The sequence below is a fragment of the Saimiri boliviensis genome, chromosome 8 (assembly GCF_048565385.1).
Source record: "Saimiri boliviensis isolate mSaiBol1 chromosome 8, mSaiBol1.pri, whole genome shotgun sequence".
Classification (NCBI taxonomy): Eukaryota; Metazoa; Chordata; class Mammalia; order Primates; family Cebidae; genus Saimiri; species Saimiri boliviensis.
In genome coordinates this window covers 537,969-561,423 of record NC_133456.1, presented here as the reverse complement: position 1 = coordinate 561,423, position 23,455 = coordinate 537,969, and the positions used below count along the sequence as shown (strand labels likewise).

Here is a 23,455-nt window from a genome sequence, read left to right as displayed (position 1 = left end):
TGTGTGTAACAAAAATTGGGTTTATTTATGTTGTTGTCCTTGGCATCCAGCAGAGTGGCAAGGAATAGATGGTCAACAAATGATTGTAGATCTGGGATGAATCATGCTTGAATTTTCAGTTATTTCCAAGGAATAGGGACTTTTCACAAACTTGTTAGACAGCTTTCACTTTCTATTTAATCCTGGGATCTTTGTCACATCTTAAACTAATATGAAGAGATGTTTCTAAGTTAATGCAGCATATTTTTTGTCAACTTATGCTAATGTTTTCACTTAGCACATCTGGTTGAATCAAAAGCAACTTGAAGACAAATAAATGTGAAAAATATCACTGTCATGGCCTCATAATAATTATGATGGATAGTGATGAGGACTCTCTCAATGAAGACTTTTTAAAGTTTATTAATAATTAAATTAATTGATATCAGTTTCTTATCTGCAATAAAGATTACTTTTTGAAAGTTGGTAAAGTGAGGAATTTAATACAGCTGAATAATTCTACTCAAATATATCATTCCAAACTCAGGCTTTTAACCACTATTAAAAGCTGTCCATTTTAGGTGATACCATCTCCTACCCAGAGAAAACCTTGAGCTCTCCTAGACAAGGAAAAGAATCTTAAAAGATTGAGGACATTTTTTGGTGAATGCTGGAGTTGCTCAGTGTGCCCAGAAAGAGTGAGAGTTAACATCTTCTTGTAAGCTGGATCTTCAGTCAAGATCTAGGAAAGTGACTTTTTTTTTTTTTTTTTTTAAATTATACTTTAAGTTCTGGGATACATGTGCAGAACCTGTAAGTTTGTTACATGGGTATACTTGTGCCATGGTGGTTTGCTGCATCCATCTCCCTGTGACTTTTTTAAAGTGACAATATTTGCTTCATTTTTCAAGAATGTGGTTCTACATAACAAGTGCCTAGAATTATTAAAATCTATGTTAAGAATTTGATATTTTTTTGCCGGGCACGGTGGCTCAAGCCTGTAATCCCAGCACTTTGGGAGGCCAAGGCGGGTGGATCACAAGGTCGAGAGATCGAGACCAACCTGGTCAACATGGTGAAACCCCGTCTCTACTAAAAATACAAAAAAAATTAGCTGGGCATGGTGGCGCGTGCCTGTAATCCCAGCTACTCAGGAGGCTGAGGCAGGAGAATTGCCTGAACCCAGGAGGCGGAGGTTGTGGTGAGCCGAGATCGCGCCATTGCACTCCAGCCTGGGTAACAAGAGTGAAACTCCGTCTCAAAAAAAAAAAAAAAAAAAAAAAAAAAAAAAAGAATCTGATATTTTTAAAACTAAATTTAAAGAATTTAAGGAAAAAAAAGATTACTTTTTGAAAAGATATTTTTTGGAGGCCCACAATTCATACCCATAACTCTATACTAATACGTGTCACTTAGAAGAAATCAAAAAAGTTTTCTTCCATAATTTTAGCCTTCCTAATGATTACTGTTAATCTCTGAAACAGCAAGGGCTGTTTTTCGGTATCTTTTCCAATCAGAATGCACATGGCATTCCTCCTTTTTCTTTGCAGTCTACATTCGCCGCTATCTCTGCTTCTAGTACGTTTCCTAGGCTTGAGGTATAAAATATATAAATTCGGCAATGAAACGCTGTGCTGTGGATCTGTGAAAAACCATACTTTTGTAGTTGAATTATTCTTCCAGTAGAATTATACATTGTAAAATTTTATAGCTTCAAGTGACATTAATGATCATTAGCACAACTATTTTACTAGTGAGGACCCTGGGGTCCAGAAAGAGGTCAAAGATCCATTGATAATTTTTAAATAAAGGATAATTTAAACAAAGTTTTCATTTACATATGGCGCATGCACTGTCTTTCAGAAGCATGGGCATCTGAAAATTATAGTTTTTATTATATGTGGCACTTTACAGGAATTGCTAAAAAAAAAAGGAGACATTTTTAGATGTATTTTTTATTTGCCTTGATCTTGATCAAGTTCTGTTATTGTTCTACAGTGAATGGGTGCAAGGACATTCAAAGATAGGTACATTTTTTTTTTTTTTTTTTTTTTTGAGACGGAGTTTTGCTCTTGTTACCCAGGCTGGAGTGCAATGGCGCGATCTCGGCTCACCGCAACCTCCGCCTCCTGGGCTCAGGCAATTCTCCTGCCTCAGCCTCGTAAGTAGTTGGGATTACAGGCACATGCCACCATGCCCAGCTAATTTTTTGTATTTTTAGTAGAGACGGGGTTTCACCATGTTGACCAGGATGGTCTCGATCTCTCGACCTCGTGATCCACCCTCCTCGGCCTCCCAAAGTCCTGGGATTACAGGCTTGAGCCACCGTGCCCGGTGATAGGTACATTTTTAAGAATAGTTTTTGGTTGGAACCCAGAACTTGTGCATATTTCCATTTTCTTCCTTTCTGAACTCCAAAGTTCGTAAGAAAAACCAACAGGGTAAAATTGCATTAGAAAAACATAATGTAGATATATCTTATAATGTAGATATAACTTATAATTCCTAAAAACATGCAATTAAAAATAATATTAAATGTATTGGGGAATTTGATATTGATGGAAATTCTAGTGTGAAGAGTTGTTTCATAAGTACACAACACAAACAAGTTACAACATCTGAGTATCTAGATTTTCAGTTATTGGGTTAATTTTAAATGTGCTGTAACTATAATTTGCCTTCCTGTTGAAACTAGAACCATCTTTAACAAGTTAAACTAGATGCCTCATTCAGCTTTGCTTTTAAACCTAGATTCCATAATCTCTACATGGTTGCACAAAATCATCTTTTATATTTGTGAAAATAGGAGGCCAGCTACCATTTCTCAAATAGCAGAGTAAAAAGAGAGGTAGAAATTTAGCTCTATTAATTTATTAAGGATTCATTTTACCTACTCATACAAGCAAGCAAGCATAAATAGAAATTAGGAAACACCAAAGATGGGGAGATAAACCAGAAATACGGTGTGCGGTTGGTGAAACTGGGTGTGATAAGTCCCTTCAGGTCCTTTGTCAGGATGCTCAAAACCGCAAACATGCAGACACCTCCAGGTTCACACTCGGCTGGTCAGTGCAATGTGCCCTGAGTGTTGTCTAGGCATTCTGAAGACTTGAAGGGCACAAGCGTCATCCTCCTTTTCAGGTCCTCCCAGAAACATTTCCTGGTGTATTCTTGAGTCATGACGACTTGTATATATGATAGAATCCCAGTCCTGGGAATCTCCTGAGCAGGGCTAAACAAAGATGCCCAAAGTACAGTCCTGGAAAATCTTTCCTAGTCATTTGGTGGTTAGTCCAGAGTTCCTTAATCCTGCTGAAGCGAGCAGGAACACCTATCTCTATAAATGGCTTATCTCCGTTTTGGGGTAACCTCTAGGGTTAATCCAGGCGCTTCAAAAGCTGTTTGTCTTTTTCCCACGTGTTTCCCGGGTCTGCCCCTGTTCCCTGCGTGCCCTGTTGTCATGCCTCTGAAAATTGAGGACATCAAGAACTTGCTCACAGCCCGACCAAAGGATGCCAAATCTGTCAAGATCAAGAAAAAAAGGACAATGTGAAGTTTAAAGTTCGATGCAGCAGGTATCTTTATATTCCGGTCATCACTGACAAAGAGAAGGCAGAGAAACTGAAGCAGTCCCTGCCCCTTAGTCTGGCAGTGAAGGAGCTGAAATGAACCAGCCACACTGATTTGAACTGTATTAGAATACTGAAAATCCACCAAAAAGCTGTTTTCACTACGCTTACTATTATAGATATTCAACAAATATTTGCAAATACCAGTAATTTCATGATTCTTTCCTAAGTGCCAGGTTCTGTGCTGGGCGTTTTATATGTACTTTCTCACTTAATCTTCACAATGATCATGTGGGATAGATGCTACTGTCAACTTCCACATTTTGGAAAAAAGACAACCAAGACTTAAAGAAGGTTAATTCTCCAAAGTCATAAAATGAATATATTCAAGTGTTTTACCATGATAGTTACTCTAATACCAAGTTTGCTACCACGTCAGTTACTCTCTCTAGCTCCTTTATCTATAGACGGAAATTGTTTCCTCTTCTCTCTCCTTTGAACTTCCCTTTTGCCTGGTTTACTGACCACTCGATCTCAGTGGAGAGGTAAATCTGAAAGTTGCGGACTTCTAGTGAAGGCCGATGGATGAAGACATTTCCTGGTGTATAAATACATTTATGAGTCTTACTACACATTGACAACTTGCCCACGCTCCTCCACCACTTTCTCTAGTTGCTGCCCCTGACAAATCTTTTTTATTACATGCTGTATGTGAAAATCCAGAGTCATGTTTGAATATTATATTTGGCTACCTTATTATGTGCTGCATGTGAATACCAGTTCACTACAGACAGAGAAACATACCATGCCTGTAACTGTCAAAGCGGTAGAAATTCAATATCAACTTGAAGCTCCCATCTTTCTCCTGTTGCTAAATTACAAAGCATTAGGGGACACAGTGAGGGTTTGAAATCTCTGTCCCTGAGTCAGCTTTCCCTGTAGGTTACTATTGAGAGATCCACCATTTGCTGGTCCCAGGCCACCACGTTCATAGTTCCACACATGTCACCGCTAAGATGTCCCTGCTTCCTGGCCATGAATTTCTCCTGTGTCAAGCCTGAGGGCTGATGCATTGTTGCTTCTGTACCGCACGTGATCTGCAGTCTCCAATGCTGTCCGTGACCGTCTCTGGTTGAGTGATGTTCTCCAAATGCCAGTCTTTTTCCTACTATATCCACGATTTTTTATTCATTTTTGGCATATCTGGTGTCCTCAGTATTATTAACACTTTGAAAATTAAATGAAAAAAATTTTAAAGGAACATTTCTACAATAAAGAAACGAGTGTCACTTGCCATAAAAAGAAGGCAGCTACAACCACCCATTTTATGAAACCCAAATAACGTCATTGCATTCTTGATGGGTGCTGTCTGCCAGGTCACATACTTCTCAGCCTAAACTTAGGCGGTGACATCAGAAGGACGCTCTGCTCCCGGGCGAGGGAAACACAACGGGTGAGCGTTTCACAAGGAGGAGCCCATTTGTGTTCATCTGTGCTTCGATCTAGAGGCAGGGTGGTGTGCGGCAGGAGCAGCACAGGACTGAGTCCGACCTAAGCTGAACAGCTCACGGTCATCGACTGGAGGTCACGGTCATTGACTGGCGGTGACCGGAAACAGGCCGCTCTGCTTTCTGGAGCGTCGCCCGTTGCTCCCTAAAGCGCAGGACTCCAGCAGCCTACACCTCCCTTCTGCGCACCCGCCGGCCCGAGCAGCGGAACTACACCTCCCACAACGCACCGCGAGCGGCGCCGGGCGGTGTTCAGGCTGTCCCTCCTACAACTCCCACAAGGCCCCTCGGCCCCCGGGCCGCGGCCCTGCCCGGGGTGGGGGCGGAGGCGGAGGCGCGGGAGCGATGGAGGGGGCGGGCTCTGCAGGGAAGTGCGTCAGCGGCGGCGCGGGGAGAGCGGGGCGCTGGGGTCTGAGCTCCAGGGGGAGGCCGGCTGCGCAGGAGGATGGGCGGTGAGCCAGCGGGGCCGGCGCGGCCGGGCGGGGGTCGCGTCGCGGGGCCGCGCTCCCGGCGGTTGGGAGAGGGGCCCCTTCCCGGGCGCGGTCGGGGCCGGGCGGGATCCGAGCGGCGGCTTCGTCCCCGGGCCGAGCGCTCGAGGGCGGGGCCTGGCCTGGCCCCCGCGGCCCCCGGCGGGGTCTGTCTCCCGGCCGCCCTCCCCCGCCCCGCCCTCCCCGGGTGGTGGGCGCCGCGCCGCCGTTCCCAGGGCCGGGACCGCGTCGGGTCACTGGGGAGCACCGGGGCGAAGGGGGCAGTTTTTCAGAAACCAAAATACCGAGCCCGCTTTGAGAGCTGCCGGGCCTGCCGCGGCCCTCGTCCTTCCCGAGCCGCTTCCCGGTCTCCCAACTCGGCAAGCCCGGTTCGCGAGCGTGTATTCCGGGCCCCTCCGCCGGGGGTGGGCACGGCCGCGGCGCGCACGTGCCGGGTGGTGCGGGGCCCGGCGCCGGCCGCCGGGACTCGCTCTGCTGCGGCCGTTTACTGCCCACGCCTGGGGAGGGGCCCTATTTGGAGAGTTTTCTGTCGGGCCGAGGGGGGATCATTGAGCTTTTGCGGACGTATATTGCATTTAGGATTTGGGCGGAGAGAGCAAGGTTTCAGTTGAGGAGCTTCCGAAGTATAAGGAATAGGGCGAGCAGACAGGACTGAAGCGTTTGGCAGCGTAAAGCAGCTTGGCTTAGCTTTAAGGATTAGGGAGAGATGGCTATCTAGCATGATTACATGTTATTGTTCCTTTGCTATTTTATACACCTAAGACAACCTTTCCCTCGGGGTCAACAGACATCTTCCACTGTGTTTTCCATGTGGCTCCTGACTCTGACCTTTGTTTTTAGGAGGCTTACCTCTTCCGAGGAAACTGGGAGAAGCCAATTTCCACTGCTTCCTTTTCCTGTGCCTTTTTAACACTCAAATCCAGAGCACTTAATCCTCTGCAGCTCCTGCAGAAATTCAGCCTGTAATTTAAAATGTGTGCACGGTACACTGCTGATCGTGGGCATGTCTGTTGTTTGTATCTGTAATGTGTATGTCCATTTCAGTGTTGTCTGTTTTAGTATGCAGGTGATAGACTAGAGAACAAGACCGCTGTCTCCGTAGCATCCTGGGTATGTGAGCATTCAATAAGTACTTTTATGAGAATGAGTTTTGTTTTAAACTTACTCAAAAGCATGCTTGCTTTCTAAAAAAAAAAAAAATTCTTAATGGTTATGTACGAAGGCATGGGGAATCGGGTGAAGGGTCCTTTGGAATAATTCAAAATAATCTTTCTTATTTGTTCTTAAAGTCTAACTTTTTTTCCTTCAACTTTTAAACAGAGCAGTCTGAATGCCAGAATGGATAACCGTTTTGCTACAGCGTTTGTTATTGCTTGTGTGCTTAGCCTCATTTCCACCATCTACATGGCAGCCTCCATTGGCACAGACTTCTGGTATGAATATCGAAGTCCAGTTCAAGAAAATTCCAGCGATTTGAATAAAAGCATCTGGGATGAATTCGTTAGTGACGAGGCAGATGAAAAGACTTACAATGATGCACTTTTTCGATACAATGGCACGGTGGGATTGTGGAGACGGTGTATCACCATATCCAAAAACATGCATTGGTATAGCCCACCAGAAAGGACAGGTATTTCTCTTATTTTAACTTCTCTCTCCTTTACCTGTTTAATAATAGACAAAACAACCTAATGATTGCCCAATTATATGTAAGTAGCTTAAAGGAATAAATCATGGTGTATCTTCTCTTCCTACCACCTTCTCTCCCCACCTTCTCTGCATTACCATGGTACTCATCAATATTGGCTGGATGAGGAACTTTTCGTATCCTGAGAAAGCCGTTTAAAATTTATATACTTATTCGTGCATTAAATACTTTTTATTAATCTCACACATGTCATAAAGAAATGGTTGAAAAAGTACATCGAAAGACTTTAAAAATATTTGATAACTAGTAAAGGGCTACCATCGAAAATCAACTCAAAAAATTGTTCTTTTATGGGTTAGCTGTATTATACTACATATCTATCATTTGCTCTTATGACTTAGAGGATATAATTTGACCAGCTCTACATTTAAATCTGTGTAATTATGAGACTGTTTTGCAACAATCTTGATACAGAATTTGTAGGTTAAGATATTTGTATGACAGAAGTAAAAAAAAACCACAACTCAGTTTTTCAGGTTTATTTTGCGGGCATTCTTATTTAACACTTAAAGGTTTTAATTTCCAGTTATTAAAATGGTAGCCTCAGAACTCTTTGTAAGGAACAACGTTACAGTTTATTTATGATTACTTCTGTTGGCCCCTTAGTGGGGAAGCATTGTATTCAAATCGTAGCAGAACAAGCTTGAGTTACCACATATCAAAAGGATGGTATGTCATTGTATCTGAATAAAGAGGTAATTTGAAAGGAAAGGGGAGAAAGTTGGTTAAAAATTCATTGTAAAATGTTCAGTTTGACTTCTGAGGTTGCAGGAGCCCTTGATATTGACACTGGAGTTGGTAGTGGAGTGTTATCACTTGGTCATTCATTAAACAAATACGTATTGCATGCCTTCATGTTGCAGGGCCTCTTAGCTGGGAGAACATCAGGAAAGAGAACAGAATCTTTATTCCTGGGGAGCTAGCATTCTAATAAAGGATGAAAGGCACTAAACAGAATATAACAGTATAAACAGAATAAATATTTAGTATGTTAAAAGATGACATGCGCTATGGCAAAACAGAACACTAAAGGGATTTAGAAATATGTGGGAAAGGAGTATTGGGGGCCATAGGTCATGATTTTCAGTAGGATACTTGAGGTAGGTCTTATTGAGAAGACACACTTGAATAAAGAATGTAAAGACTAGATGAAAGCGTTGGCCGTATGGGTAAATGGGGAGGTAGTCATTTAGTCTGGAAGGGACATCTGCTGCAAAGGCCCTTTGGCGGGAGCATGCCTGAAATATTCAAGGACCAGTAGGAAGCCACTGGGCTGGAATGAAGAGGGAGTCAGGAAGTTGAGAGTGCTGCCAAAGACCTGCTTTGGGAGTGGCACTGGCCAAATCCTGGAAGACTCTAGGCATAGTGAGAACTTTGGTGTTGACTCCAGATACAGTGGTGAGCCATGATCTGGTCACCCAGGCTGTTGTGAGAACAGAGACGGCAGGCAAAGGTGGAAGCTGGAAGAAGTAATTCAGGTTAAGTGATGATTATGACTCACACCAGAGCTGTAGCCCTGAGCAGCAGCTGTTTTCTGGACCTAGTTTGAAGAAAGAACTCCTAGGATTTCCTGATAGAGTGTAAATGTACAAAAATTAAAGTTTCCAGTCCGAGTGACTGGGAAGGTGGAGCTGCCATTCCCTGAGCTGGGGATGTGACTGGTGAAGCAGAGTTGGGCCAGAAGGTCGACGTTCCTGTTTATTTCGGTCTTTGTTTCCTCCCCTTCTTCCTAGGCTTTTTTTTTTTTTTTTTTTTTTTTCTTAATAAAGACTGGGTTTCACCATGTTGGTCAGGCTGGTCTTGAACTTCCAACCTCAGGTGATCCACCCGCCTTGGCCTCCAAAGTGCTTGGATTATAGGCGTGAGCCATCACACCTGGCCCCTAGGCTTCTTATGTAGCTATTCTGCCATTCATTTTCCTGCTTCCACTTTATTTTTCTTCCTCATGCCTATGTCTTCAGCCTGCCACTGAGGACCAGTGGCATCCATTGGACGTCTGTGAAACCTGTGTGTCAGTCAGGGCCAGAGAAGTTGCTGACCCCTCTGGAAACGCCTTTTACTTTTTACTTCGGAGAATAATTACTGAAAGAGATTTTTGTTAAATGTTTATGATGAAAACAACAGGCACTTGTTCTTGTTCCAGAGTCATTTGATGCGGTCACAAAATGTGTGAGTTTCACACTGACGGAGCAGTTCATGGAGAAATTTGTTGATCCCGGAAACCACAATAGCGGGATTGATCTACTTAGGACCTGTGAGTACTTTGACTTCACCAGGACGGTTGGGAGAAGCAGTGATAATTTTATTTGCCTTTTTTTGGACTCTGTTTTTGGAAGAAGATGAGTTAGTAGATTGTGCCAACTTTTAAATAAGATCTCTAACAGTATCCAATGAACTCTGTTCTGTTGATCACATATTTTAGAAGGTAGATACATGCTTACCAAATTTCAAATGATTTGAAGTTGACAGGGACAACTACTTCATTGGATGATGGGATCTAGATCTTCAAAAGATATTATTAATGGGCCCATTTAATAAGAGGAAATTTGGTTGGGATAACTTATAAATTCCTATGTTTGAATTAAACACTTTACACTGCTTGAGTTCAGATTGATTTCTGTGAAAAAATCTGACTACAAGCTCTAAATGAGTCAGTGAGTTGTCAGGCCTGCCCGAAGTGTTTATCCAGTCTTAGGTGGTAGTAACAAAAGGGTGGATGACAAAAAGATGAAAGTATTTATTAGGAACAGTCTATTCGTTGACGGTCAGGCAGCCCATGCGTCAGATTTGAGTCTCAGTTTTCAGGGCTATAGGGACGTTCCTTGCCCAGAAGAGTGACCATGTTGTAAGAGAAAAGGTTGAATAAGATGTAGGTATTTAGTTTTATAAAAAGAAGATATAGCAAGCAGTTTATTACTAGGAGGGTTTTAAGGGAAGTAAGTTAGAAAAACACTTAAGTTCCAGAAAGTGAACCAGCACCGAAGGGTAAGTTTGGTCAAGATGGATATGAATACATTTCTAATAATGAATAGTATCTAAAAATGGAATCACGTGTTTTATAAGGTCATCAGGTTTTCCCATGTTGATGAAGGATTTATGATAATTAAAGCCACCTTTTATTGAGTACTTGTATATTCCAGATTCTCTGCTTTGTGCTTTATGTAATTCTTTCAACAGCCCTATAAGACAGGTCATTTATAATTACCATTAATTTTCTTGTTGTTACTGCCTTTATGTCCTATAAAGACTTAGATATTGTTGGTAGGTAGAGTCAGAGTGATTTTTGTATCAAATCCTGGCTCTGCCACTTAACTGTGTTACTTTGCAAAGGTTATTTACACTTTTTTTTTTTTTTTTTTGAGCTGGAGTCTCGCTTCGTCGCCCATGCTGGAGTGTAGTGGCACGATCCTCCACCTCCCAGGTTCAAGCAGTTCTTCTGCTTCAGGCTCCTGAGTACCTGGGATTACAGGCACGCACACTATGTCCGGCTAATTTTTGTATTTTCAGTAGCGACGAGGTTTCACCATGTTGGCCAGGCTGGTCTTGAACTCCTGACCTCATGATCCTCCTGCCTCAACCTCCCAAAGTGCTGCGATTACAGGCGTGAGCCACTGCACCTGGCCTCCTCCTGTATACTTTAAATCATCTTTAGATTACTTATAATACCCGATACAATATAAATGCTATGTAAATAGTTGTTATATATTTTAAAATTTGTATTATTTTTTCTTTTTTTTTCTGAATATTTTTAACCCTTGGTTGGTTGAATATGTGGATGCAAAACTTGCGGATTTGGAGGGCTGACTGTACCCGCCGTTTACGGTTGTTGGGAGGATTAACACAGCGAATGTGTGGACAGATTCAGCGTGGTCTGTAATGAACCCTCTGTAATTGCCACCTGTCAGTGTCCTTTTCACTTTTATCAGGATGAGGTCAGCATCTTTTTGAATAATGCACTTTCGAAACGATGCCTCAATGTTAAAATAGTTCTCACTTTTTGAGAAAATTGCTAATTAGAATATGAAAGAAATTGCCATTGTGGAGAAACGGTCTGAAGTCACGGTCACATTCCTGTTCTCTCTTTTTACAATCAGATCTATGGCGCTGCCAGTTCCTCCTGCCTTTCGTGAGTTTGGGTTTGATGTGCTTCGGGGCTTTGATTGGACTTTGTGCTTGCATTTGCCGAAGCTTGTACCCCACCATCGCCACGGGCATCCTCCATCTCCTGGCAGGTGGGTTTTGCCATCATACTTACCTTTTAGCTTCTCCTGTCTCCGTAGGGACCAAAGAGTTATAAATCTTAAGTGTTCACGTATTAACTGCCCTGTCATACTGCCTGGAAAGCTCTTCACTGTGCTTTTACCCAGCCATGTTTTATTTTTTTTCCTGATTTTTCCCTCAAGGTCTGTGTACACTGGGCTCAGTAAGTTGTTACGTTGCTGGAATTGAACTGCTCCACCAGAAACTAGAGCTCCCTGACAATGTATCGGGTGAATTTGGATGGTCCTTCTGCCTGGCTTGTGTCTCAGCTCCCTTACAGTTCATGGCTTCTGCTCTCTTCATCTGGGCTGCTCACACCAACCGGAAAGAGTACACCTTAATGAAGGCGTATCGTGTGGCATGAGCAAGAAACCGCCTGCTTTACAATTGCCATTTTATTTTTTTAAAATAATAACTGATACTTTCCTCACCCCCCTCTCAGTTGTTTTTAATTTTTATTTGTGGATATACCGTTTTATTATGAAAATCTATTTTATTTATACACATACACCACTAAATACACACTTAATGCCACTAAAATTTATGTGGTTTACTTTAAGTGATGCCGTCTTTCAGATAAACTAATATAGGTCTAGACAGAAAGAAATGGATAGAGACTTGACACAAATTTATGAAAGATAATTGGCAGAGGAATTTGACCCAAGCAAGTTCTGCTAATGTCTGTTAGACTTTGCAGTAAAACTAAAGTAACTAACTATTCAACTGAAAACTCTCTAATAGTTTCTCTGGGAAACCTCTCATCATTGTCCAGACTTCCTGTTCACTTGGCTGTTGTAGATAGCCAGTCAGCCAGCAGTATTAGTGCTGCTTTCAAAGACTTAAGCGCTATAAAATTGGGAAATTATCTAATGTCATTTTCCCTAAGCATTGGCACATAGCTTCATCTGAGGTGAGATATGGCAGCTGTTTATATCTGCACTGTGTCTGTCTACAAAAAGTGAAAATTACAATGTTTACTTGAAATTTTAACTTTGTAACTGCAAGAATTCCAATTCAGCCAGACAAGGATTAAGATGATTATTTTTAACTCTCCATAAAATTTTTCGTACCACCAAATCATTTGGGATGTTTTTCCTTTCCTCTTCACATAGCAGGGTTATTGAAAGTGTGCTTTCTTTTTAACATTACAATGCAGTTACAAAGTAACATTCCCCAACTGCTATTTACTCTAGCTCGGTACCATAAAGAACGGTTCACAATAATGACCCTCCAGAGCTGGGAAACCTACCACAAGATCTAAAGTTTGGCTGTCCATCAACCTCCAACTATGGTCTTTATTTCTTGTGGTAATATGATGTGCCTTTCCTTGCCGAAATCCCTTCCTGGTGTGTATCAATTTTATTTAATGTCTTCTAATTCAGTCATTTTTATAAGTATGTCTATAAACATTGAACTTTAAAAAATCTTATTTATTTATTCCACTACTGTAGCAATTGACAGATTTTAAAAAAAAGTAACCTCATAATTTCTTACCATAACCTAAATGTCTTTTTTTAAAAAATAAAATTGAAAATGAAAAGGACTCAATGAATTGTATGTAGAGTGTCTGAATTGATTTGAATCTCAACACTTCGGGATAAAGAAGTGGTGGGGAATCTCTGTGGCTATCTGTGGAAAGTGAATCTTGCTGTACAGAGCCGTCTTTATGTCCTGTGTTTGGGGCTCTTGTTTTATCTTATGGAAAATTGGAACTCCTTGCCCCTGTTAGAAATAAGAAAATCTTTCTTTTATTTTTCAGAATGTTAAACCAGGTACTCAAAAGTAGTTTTGTGATGTCTACATGTCATACTTAATGTGGCTAGTTTTCTGTAAAGTCATTTAGTGGCTGTGGATGTTTGTGTTCTATATTAAACAATCAAGTCAGCCTCTGACTTATAACAAAGCCAGCATTACTCTATAGCCAATTATTGCCCTTGAAATGGCTGGTTAAGTCTGGCTTCTATCTAATCTTAATTCTTAAAGAGTCATTGCTCTTCCGCCCCTTCTGTGGAAGGTGGAAAAGAGAAAAGCTAAGTGAACAAACAAAACACCTTTGGGAATGGGATATGAAAGTTTTTGGGAGCATGACATTTTTGTATTGGTCAGTTATTTGAAACAATGTCTCTGCCTCTTACTACCCCAGCGTTACATGGGAAGCTAGCTGTCACCATAACCTCTGCTGCTGAGTATGTGTTGTAGTTGGTACTTTTAGCGTGTTGCAGGGTAGCTGAGGTCATCTTTCCTGCAAAGACTCTTCTTTGGGATATATAGTGCTGTATTATTTCATTTAATGGGAAACGGATTCTAATCAGGTTGAACCATAGGAAACTGCTGATATATTCAACCGTTTTCGATCAACCTAATACGTAAAATTAGGGGCAAGGCAAATCCTATTAATCTCTTCATTTAATCTTTGAAAGTAACCTCCAAAGTAAAAAATAAATTTTCAGATTTTTCAGAATGAATTTTATGGCAATTTAAGAAATGTGTTTAAGGCCGGGCGCGGTGGCTCACGCCTATAATCCCAGCACTTTGGGAGGCCGAGACAGGTAGATCACGAGGTCAAGAGATCGAGACCATCCTGGTCAACATGGTGAAACCCTGTCTCTACTAAAAATACAAAAATTAGCTGGGCATGGTGGCACACGCCTGTAGTTCCAGGTGCTCGGGAGGCTGAGGCAGGAGAAATTGCTTGAACCCAGGAGACAGAGGTTGCGGTGAGCCGAGATCACGCCATTGCACTCCAGCCTGGGTAACAAGAGCGAAACTGTCTCAAAAAAAAAAAAAAAAAAAAAAAAAGTGTTTAAAGACCTTTTTAATTTTATAGCTCCTAACTAAATGACGTGGGTAAATATCTTCTATGATTTCTAGCAAAAGACTCATTTCAAAATTTATTAAGTATAGCCATAAAACACCAGAATTTGGTACAACAAAGGAATTCTAGAATATTTGTTTAGGTAACACTAAGAATGCCTATTGTCTGCATCATATTACACTAGAGTTTCAAATTCATAATCTAATGGCAATGTGTTAAAATTTCACCTGCTGTAGTGGGGTGTGTGTGTGTGTGTGTGTGTGTGTGTGTGTGCATATATGCATATGTTCATTAAGGGAGAGGATGGGGTTGACAGTCACTCCTAGGTGAACTCCTTTAGTCATATGATTGAGAAGAATGAGATGACCACAAAACATCAATTTGGTTTGTTTTTCCATTCCAGAAACATCACCAAATTGCAGACTAGCTTGGTTAAAACCTATAGATCCTGTCATGTTCAATTGACTGTAAAATATATAATCAGGGCATTTTAATGCTTAGCCTTTATATAAACTTTTACTAAAAATGAAAACAACCTGTTAACATAATTTTGCTGATTGCAAAACTTTCTTTTTCTTTTTCTTTTTTTTTTTTTTTGAAATGGCGTCTTGCCCTGTCACCCAGGCTGGAGTGCAGTGGCCCAGTCTCTGCTCATTGCACCCTCCACCTCCTGGTTTCAAGCAATTCTACCTGAGCCTACGGAGTAGCTGGGATTACAGGTATGTGCTACCGTGCGCAGCTAGTTTTTGTATTTTTAGTAGAGATGGGATTTTACCATGTTGACCAGGTTGATCTCGAACTCCTGACCTCAAGTGACCCACCCACCTTGGCCTCCCAAAGTGCTGGGAATTACAGGCATGAGCCACTGCACCTGCCTGATTGCAAAACTTTCTGAAATTCTCTAGCAGCTAAAAGAGCAGTTAATGGGTGCAGCTCTGATGATGCAAATTGTTATTTCACAAGCTTGATGCAGCCGTGTCCTGGCATAGATGGGTGGAGTCTTTTGTCCTCTTTTCGCACTCTTCTCGAAGGGAATAATGATTCATACCTTGAAAAGCGAGGAATAAACAAGGAAACACATCTAAATTATTTTTCTGTTGCTCATCAGGTGTTTTTATACTCCCATCTTAGTAAGACATTTTTCGCTGGGATCAAATTACAGATATATGCCATCATCTTGCAAATTCAGGATGTGAAAATCCTCAATTGTAAAAGAGTAACAATTATTATTTCCCCTACAGAAGTTGCCGTAGAAACATTACATTCTCTTCAGTGCCAGAATTTCTATTACTAGCATTACATGTATGCAAATAGACATTATTTGACATATAAACGTTTACATACTTTCAGCAAAGTTTTATAAAAGCAAGATCCAATTTATATTACTTTGCGTATTTGCAAAGGTTTAGAAATGTGAACTGAGAGAATGTTCTTTCTGTTGCTACACCTTTTAAAATACCTGAGTTACTAAATAATGTCCAGTGTTACCGTCTCAGGATGTGAACTTTACCTTCTCTGTCCTGCAGCGTTTCAGCCCCTCCCAGTCTTCGAGCCTTTTGTTCATACTTTTGCCCCTTAGCTCGTATTGTCATGGTATGTTCACAAGCATCTTTGGTTCTCCTGCTCCTATAATTTCCCATGACACCTTCCTTCACAATCCTTAGCCTTACTTCATGGACTGTGCTGTCCAGTTTTCTTAATCTTAAGGTATCAAGGATGGTTGTTCAGGACTGCAAAGTTGATTCTATAAAAATTATGTGTATGCCTTCAACTGCTTTATAATTCTAAGCATCTCTATTGATCTTTTAACACACTGCCACACATTTTTCCAAGTCTCTACAAAAGTTAGTTGTTGGAATTCTTTTTTCTTCCTGCTTAACGTCCATGGAAGGAGTTTATGCTCTCTTTTAGAAGGGAATATTGGAGTCAACTCTTGTAGTATCTCCGAGCCTTATTTGCTTCTCTACATAAAAGAATGTATTATCAGGGTTGGAGAGATTGCTGGAATCGGCATCCACAAGGAGCAGCGTGGTATATGGTGGTTAAATATTTAGCTTGGGAGACAGAATACTAACTTTGTAATCCCAGGTCTGTGTCTTGTCTCTTAGCCTTTCTATACACGCCTTTTCTCATCTGTGAAGTGCTGCGATTATCATATGTCTCTTAGAGTTGTGATGGGGATTATGTAAATTGCTTAGCATAAAGTAGTCACTCAGAAACTGCTAGTTATGACTGGTTGCATTTTGAGGGATTGGGGTTGCCAAGCCTGTCAAGTGGTGGCTCTTAACCTAAGCTGCACATTTGAATTTCCTGGAGAACTTAAAAAAATGCTTCCATGGGCCGGGCGCGGTGGCTCACGCCTGTAATCCCAGCACTTTGGGAGGCCAAGGCGGGTGGATCACAAGGTCAAGAGATCGAGACCATCCCGGTCAACATGGTGAAACCCCGTCTCTACTAAAAATACAAAAAAATCAGCCGGGCGTGGTGGTGCGTGCCTGTAATCCCAGCTACTCGGGAGGCTGAGGCAGGAGAATTGCCTGAACCCAGGAGGCGGAGGTTGCGGTGAGCCGAGATTGCGCCATTGCACTCCAGCCTGGGTAACAAGAGCGAAACTCCGTCTCAAAAAAAAAAAAAAAAAGCTTTCATTCCAGAGAATCCGATTTAGTTGGCCTGGGCTATGGTCAGGTCACTGCAGTTTTTAAAACCTTTCCAAGTGATTCCAGTGGGCAGCTATATTTGAAAGCTATGTTTAAAAGCAAGAAACAGGATTCTCTCTCTCCTAGGCAGATTGTGAAAGAGATAGTGGGCTGTGGCGTAATCAGACCTGGCTCAGTGTCTGTAGTCTGCCTTCTAAAAGCCATTTCTCTTCTGTGCTTTCCACACTCTCTTCCATTGACTGGCTCTTTGTGACAGCTCCCAATCCATCATACCTCTGATGGCTGGAGGTATGTATGAAGAGTCTGCCACGCAGATCCAGTGCCCTCCTGGTACTCAGGTTCAGATTTGGCAGGATGTAATAGGAAGCCTTGTTTGTTTTCGCTTCAATTCCAAATTATTTTCTCTAATCTAGTACTTTCAGGGACCCTGTAATTTGAGGTCATTAGGCCTCTATAAAGAAAGTGAATATTTTGATCCTTGTCTGGTTATCGGTTCATTGTGTTCATACTGTTGGTTAAAACTAGGAAGGAAAGAGGCATGCATGGGTGATTAAATTCTACCCAAGCTAGAAATTCTGAGGATGAACATATAATAGCATTATCTGTAAAATGGGATATTACCTGCCTCAGTAGGTTTTTGTGATGGTTAAATAAGAAGGTATACGTGTAAGTGGTTAGAACATCTCCTGAAACGTAAGAGCTCAAAAAGTGTATGGTATTATTTGGCGATTAATGCTGTGCATGGGAAGGAGGCAGCCTTTGCCTGGTCTGTGTGGTAAAGCTCCAGGGCATGCAGGCCTCTGGCTGTTGGGACTAACCACAAGGCTACACTCCCGTGGGGGTTAGAACCGGGGCTGGTGCTACATTATTGGGGAAGAGTCTTCTGTTTCCAGTTCAGATTTGTTTCAAAACAGAGAGCTTCATTACTGGGGCTTTTTAGCCACCCAAGCATCTCAAAGTGGAAGAATTTTTGCTTTTAAAACACATTTTAATTCTTGTTCTCAAGTAGGCTGGTACTGCTGTGGAACTTTTGGCCTTTTAATGATTGTCCTATCAGTTGGTAAATCAAGATAAATGTATCAAAAACCTTTCTGTTAGTCCATTTTTGATTCTATAACAGAATACTTGATAGTGGGTAATTTATAAAGAATAGAAATTTATTTTTTATGGTTCTGGAGGCTGGAAAGTCCAAGGTACCAGCAGATTTGGCAATTCTGATTCCAAGACACTGCTTTGCGTGCTGCATGCTTCAGAGGGCAGGAAAACTGTCCTTCACATGGCAGAAGAAGAGAAGGGCAAAGAGAGAGTGAAAGAGGGCAGGAGTGGGCCAGGCCGCATTCATCAATCCATGACGGTGGAGCCCTCGTGGCCTAATCACCTCTCAGAGGTCCCACATCCTAACAGTGTTAAAATGGCAAATTTTGACATGTGTTTTGGAAAGGGCAAACTTTCAAACCATAGCACTATCTCTATGTTATTTAAAACTGGACTCAGGTCCATTGAGGGAACTGGAAGAACTTGGATTCCTGTGGTTTGTTTGCAGGCTCCTGAAATCAGGCTCTACCGCATGCAATCCAATTAGATTTGGACAGCTGTTTTTAAGTTCTGAGGGTGGAAGTCGATTTCAGGGACCCACACCATGGTTCCACTGCTGACTAATGGTGGATATTATTCACAAGCACTTAACGAGATGCCAAGGGGCACTTGTTACCATGGATTCAAAGGAGGATTCAAAGATATGAAAGATAAGACATTATCTAAAAAATTCTAAAGAGAATTCAAGCACTTGAAGCTAAAACACACTCTGATGGTTAATATAAAGTGCCAACTTGATTGGGTTGGAGGACGCAAAGTATTGTTCCTGGGTGTGTCTATGAGGGTGTCGCCAAAGGAGATTCACATTTCAGTCAGTCAGTCAGTGGACTGGGAAAGGCAGACCCACCCTCAGTCTGGGTGGGCACCGTCTAATCAGCTGCTAGCATGACCAGAATAAAAAGCAGGCGGACTAACGTGGAAAGACGAGACTGAGTCTTCTGGCCTCCATCTTTCTCCTGTGTTGGGTGCTTCCTGCCCCCAAACATTGGACTCCAAGTTCTCCAGCTCTGGGACTCGTGGACCTTTGACCTCCGACTGAAGGCTGCACTTCTGGCTTCCCTACTTTTGAGGTTTCGGGACTTGGACTGCCTTCCTTGCTCATCAGCTAGCAGGTGGCTTATTGTGGGACCTCACCTGCTGATCACGTGAGTCAATACTCCTTAATCAACTTCCCTTTATATATACATCTATCCTGTTAGTTTCATCCCTTTAGAAAACCCTAATACAACCCTCCAGGACTAACTTAGAGGCAGCAAGTACCCAATTTATCATCATAACTGTTCACCCCAGGCCTTGCCCCTCCGCTAAAACTCCCCAGCCCCCAATCATTTGAAATAAGATACCCGGGGGAAGGAAAGAGAGGGAAAGGCCTTGAGACTTTGAGTGGAGAGTGCTGTGGCGTCTCCCTCTTCCTCATAGAAGATTAGGCGTGGACTCCTCCCTATGCGCTAGATGCTACTTAGGTGAACAAGTAGAACTACTCTGTCATTAATTCATGACTTTAACATCCATAGAACTACTCTGAATTTAAACAGATCTGTTTGCAATCCCAATTCTTTTTACTGGTTGAGAAACTTTGGGCAAGTTCTGTCATTCTTTAGGTCTCAGTAGGATAAGAATGCCCATTTTTCATGTTCACTGTGAGGTTTATAAGGTCATATATGTAAAGTGCTTAACATGGATTCTGGTACATTTTAAGCTTTCAATAAATGGTAACTGTAATTAATCTTCAGATGATTTCAAATCCCCAGTCCTGCCTTCTCTCCTAAACTCCAAGCGCAGATTCCTAAGTGTCTTCAAGACCGCTCCATTGAATATTTTCATGATACCTAAAATGTGGTATGTTTAAATTTACACTCATCTTTCTTCTCGAAACTGCACCAATTCTCATTTGTTTGACATGTTTTCCCATCAACTAGACTTTTAATGTTGACATCATCTTTGACTCCTCCTGTTCCCTGGCCTTCTAGATTCAATTAGTTATCAAGGTTTGTTGATTCTATTCCAGTAACGCCTATCTCACTGAAACTCTCCTGTCTAGGCACCTTAGTTTAGGTTTCCGCCTGGATGATGATGGTAGTCTCTCTGCTGGTCTCCTTGCCAATAACTAGCTCACCTGAAACCCATTGTACACATCTTGCCAGCCTAATTTGCTAAAGCATAGATGTGATCCCATCAGCCTTTTACCCCAAAACCTTCAATGACTCTCTGCTGCTTACAAAATAAAGTCTAGATTTTATCTAACATCAAAGCTGTAACATTGTATAGCTCTATCTTTGAATAATTTTCTCCTTTTCCTCTCCTTATGCTTTAGTCACAGTCATTGTTATGTATACCCAATTTGGACTTTCTTATATCCGTGATTCATCTCATAGTGCCTTTATTTATGGAAGGCTGTTCTCCACATAACTCAGATCTTGATCCATACCACTTCACTGCACTTCCAGTTTCAAAAATCATGATCACTTATTTACCAAATGAAATAACTGAAGACTCATGTCAAATGTCTTGCCCTTCTGAATCCCTGTAGCATTTTGAGTATCCTCCTTCTTGCTGCTTTTGCCACTTTCGATTTTGTGTAACAGTGATTGTTGTGCATAATATCATCCTTCCTTCTAGAACTTATTGCCTATTTAATCTTTGTATCTCTCCAACATCTCCCACATTGCCTTGCCAAGAATAATTCCTCAATAAATGAGAGTGGCTTCTGAGTTATAATCCTTGAAATTATTAAAAAGCTACATTGTAAAATATATACGTGAAACTAGATTAGCTAGAGAAGAATTAGAATTGATAGACAAGCGCTCAACTTCAACACTTTGGAGAGAATAGGCTATGTAATGGGTCCTTCAAGGTAATTTTGAGATTTACACATCTCCCACCTCTTGTCCTGGAGCCGGAAGATGAGAGTTTGGTGGTTTGTCAATTGTGATATCACATCCACAATTTTACCCAATCACATAGGCTTTTGTGATTTTTGTTCACTTCATATAAAGTGCTTATACTAGAAAATGTTTACAGTTTTTGTTGACTTGGTTAAAAGATAATTCAAAGCTGATCACTGTTGGAGAAGTTTGATGAAATAAATGTATCCTCATCTGTGTTTAAACTATGAAGTAAATTCTACAGTGAAACCAGAGCACTGTCAATTACAAGTTTAACAGATGAATGGAGGGGAACATGAATACTTTAACAAATCTCAAAATGAAGATGACTCTTATTTCAAATGCACATTCATCAAAAGGTAACTTTTCAAGAGGAAACTTTACCATACATTTGCAATTTAGCCTGGTTACCCTGAAATCTGCCCAATATTATGCAATCTATCTTGACTAATACCTTGGTGCTTGTCTTGATTAAAAGTAGATTCTTAACAAGCAAGAATTTATTTCTTTCCAAAGGAAATTAGGCAGATTCTTGGCTCCATGAATTCTACATTATCCATGATAATTACTCATTTCTCAACAGTCTTTTAATTTCATCCCATGACTCTGAGGATAGCGTCCAAGGTATTTAAATGGCCTTACAAACTTATTGGCAATTTCTATACTTCAGACACACTGACATTTTAGTTTTTCCAGTGGGCATAGTTTTCCATAGGCCATGCCGATGGTAGTTTAAAAACATGGCCTTAAAATTATTTGATGAACCTTGCATTGAGATTCCCATCCCCTTGAATCTAGGCTGGCTTGTGATGGTTTTGACCAATAGATTGTGCCTGAAATGACACTCTTCTCGTGATGTCATAAAGATCATGTGTCTTTAAACTGATTCTCTTGGAACATTCAGAGCACTCCCTCTCCAAACCCAGCTACCATGCTGTGAAGCCCAGGCCACATGGAGAGGTCCTGCGTATATGTTCCAGCTGAAATCCCAAGCAAAGGTCCCAGCTGACCGCCAACATCATTTCCAGCCATGCGCAGGAGCCATCCTGGATGTCCAGCCTTAACGAGCCTTCAGATGACTTCAGCCCCAGCTATTATCTAATGACATCCTTGTGAGACTCTAATAAAAAACTGGCTAGCTGAGCCCAATCAACCTGTAGAACTGGGAGAAATAAAATGAATGGTGGTTTTTCGCTACTGTGTTTTGGGGTCATTTGCTATGCAGCCACAGTATCTGCAACAATGCTGTTTCCTACCATAGACTTTCTAAAGGGTTTTTCTCCCTTTTTCTAAATAGCTTTTTCTAAATAACTTTTTCTGACCTTTATGCTCCTGCATCCCACTCCTTTTTTCCAGGTAACTCTTACTTATTTTTCAGATTAAAACTTAATATTTACTTCTTCAGTCAGGTTTTCCTAATTACCTAATTTGGGTTAGTTTTCTTACATTTCACTGCATTGTGAAATTCTTGAATGTGGTAGATTATTGACTGCAGTAGACAGTTAGGTCCGCATATGAGAGTGATTCCACTTGCTAATACTCCTTTGCAACTCTGTAGATCCACTTTTTCTATACCTTTATAAAATCTAAGGTAGGTTTTTTAGTCATTAATTATTAATTAGCCAGTCATGGTGGTTTATGCCTGTAATTCCCGCTCTTCGGGAGGCTGAAACGAGAGGCTGGCTAGAGGCCAGGAGTTTAAGACCAGCCTGGCCTTTGTCTCTGCAAAAAATTACCAAAAAAAATGAATGAAGTAATCCCTTTTGAAGTAGAAAGGCGCTAAAAAAGTCAGTCTAATAATTTCACTCCAGTTCAATTCAGTTCACTATTCAATGTTAAAGCTCTTCTCTTCTTAGCTTTGGCTTGCCTGTAGTTCGGAGGCCCATCGTGAGGGAAGAGGTTTCTCAGCCTCTTCTGTCTGTCCTCAGTCTCTTCCTCTTACATATAGAGTGACTGTTTCTGAATCTCTCTATGGTTAAACCAGCGGCAGAGTAGATTAGGACAAAGTATTTTCACTGTGGCTGGTACTGTCGTCATGTGAACCTGGAGCCTGGGCGACCCATGTGTAATGCCGGCGCTTTCTTTGTTTAGAGCCATTCTGTGAGTTTCTCAGAGACTTTCCCTCTGCAGCTCTTCAGACTGCAGCTTCGTTAACATGTAAAATCAACATCTGTCCTTCAGCTGGCTGCCCCTCAATCCCATTCCTGGTAGGCTGGTTTCCCTCTGTTGGGACCACACTGAGGAATTCTCTTTGGGGCTGGGCACAGTGGCTCACACTTGTAATCACAGCACTTTGGGAGGATCACTTGAGGCCAGGAGATTAAGACCAGCCTGAGCAACATGGCAAGACTTCATCTCTACAAAAAACTTTTAAAAATAGGCATGGTGGCAGATGTCTGTTGCCCCTGCTACTGGGGAGGCTAAGGTAGGAGGATCACTTCAGCCCAAAATTTGAGGTTACAGTGAACTATGATCTCTAGCCTGGGTGACA

The 23,455-nt window shown here is 41.5% G+C and overlaps 1 protein-coding gene and 1 pseudogene across 13 annotated transcripts in view; both read left to right on the top strand.

Moving 5' to 3' along the window:
* Positions 1 to 2,034: 2,034 nt before the first annotated feature.
* Positions 2,035 to 5,293, top strand: LOC141585311 (large ribosomal subunit protein eL38 pseudogene; annotated as a pseudogene).
* A 93-nt stretch (positions 5,294 to 5,386) lies between these two features.
* The window catches only part of CLDND1 (claudin domain containing 1), a 69,591-nt gene continuing 51,522 nt past the window's right edge, over positions 5,387 to 23,455 (top strand). For 4 of the 13 annotated variants that reach the window (XR_012518690.1, XR_012518691.1, XR_012518689.1 and 1 more), the window contains exons 1-6: positions 5,440 to 5,508; positions 6,611 to 6,654; positions 6,865 to 7,174; positions 9,396 to 9,506; positions 11,347 to 11,484; positions 14,952 to 15,046. Coding sequence is in view for 9 of the 13 variants with exons in the window: in XM_039477112.2 (XP_039333046.1) it covers positions 5,502 to 5,508; positions 6,611 to 6,654; positions 6,865 to 7,174; positions 9,396 to 9,506; positions 11,347 to 11,484; positions 11,656 to 11,876 (831 nt within the window). In the remaining 4 variants the exon portion in view is untranslated. Of the gene's footprint in view, positions 5,509 to 5,937; positions 6,655 to 6,864; positions 7,175 to 9,395; positions 9,507 to 11,346; positions 11,485 to 11,655; positions 13,056 to 14,951; positions 19,802 to 23,455 lie in introns of those variants that run through there. The other 9 variants (XM_074403533.1, XM_039477119.2, XM_074403532.1 and 6 more) reach the window with 9 other exon arrangements.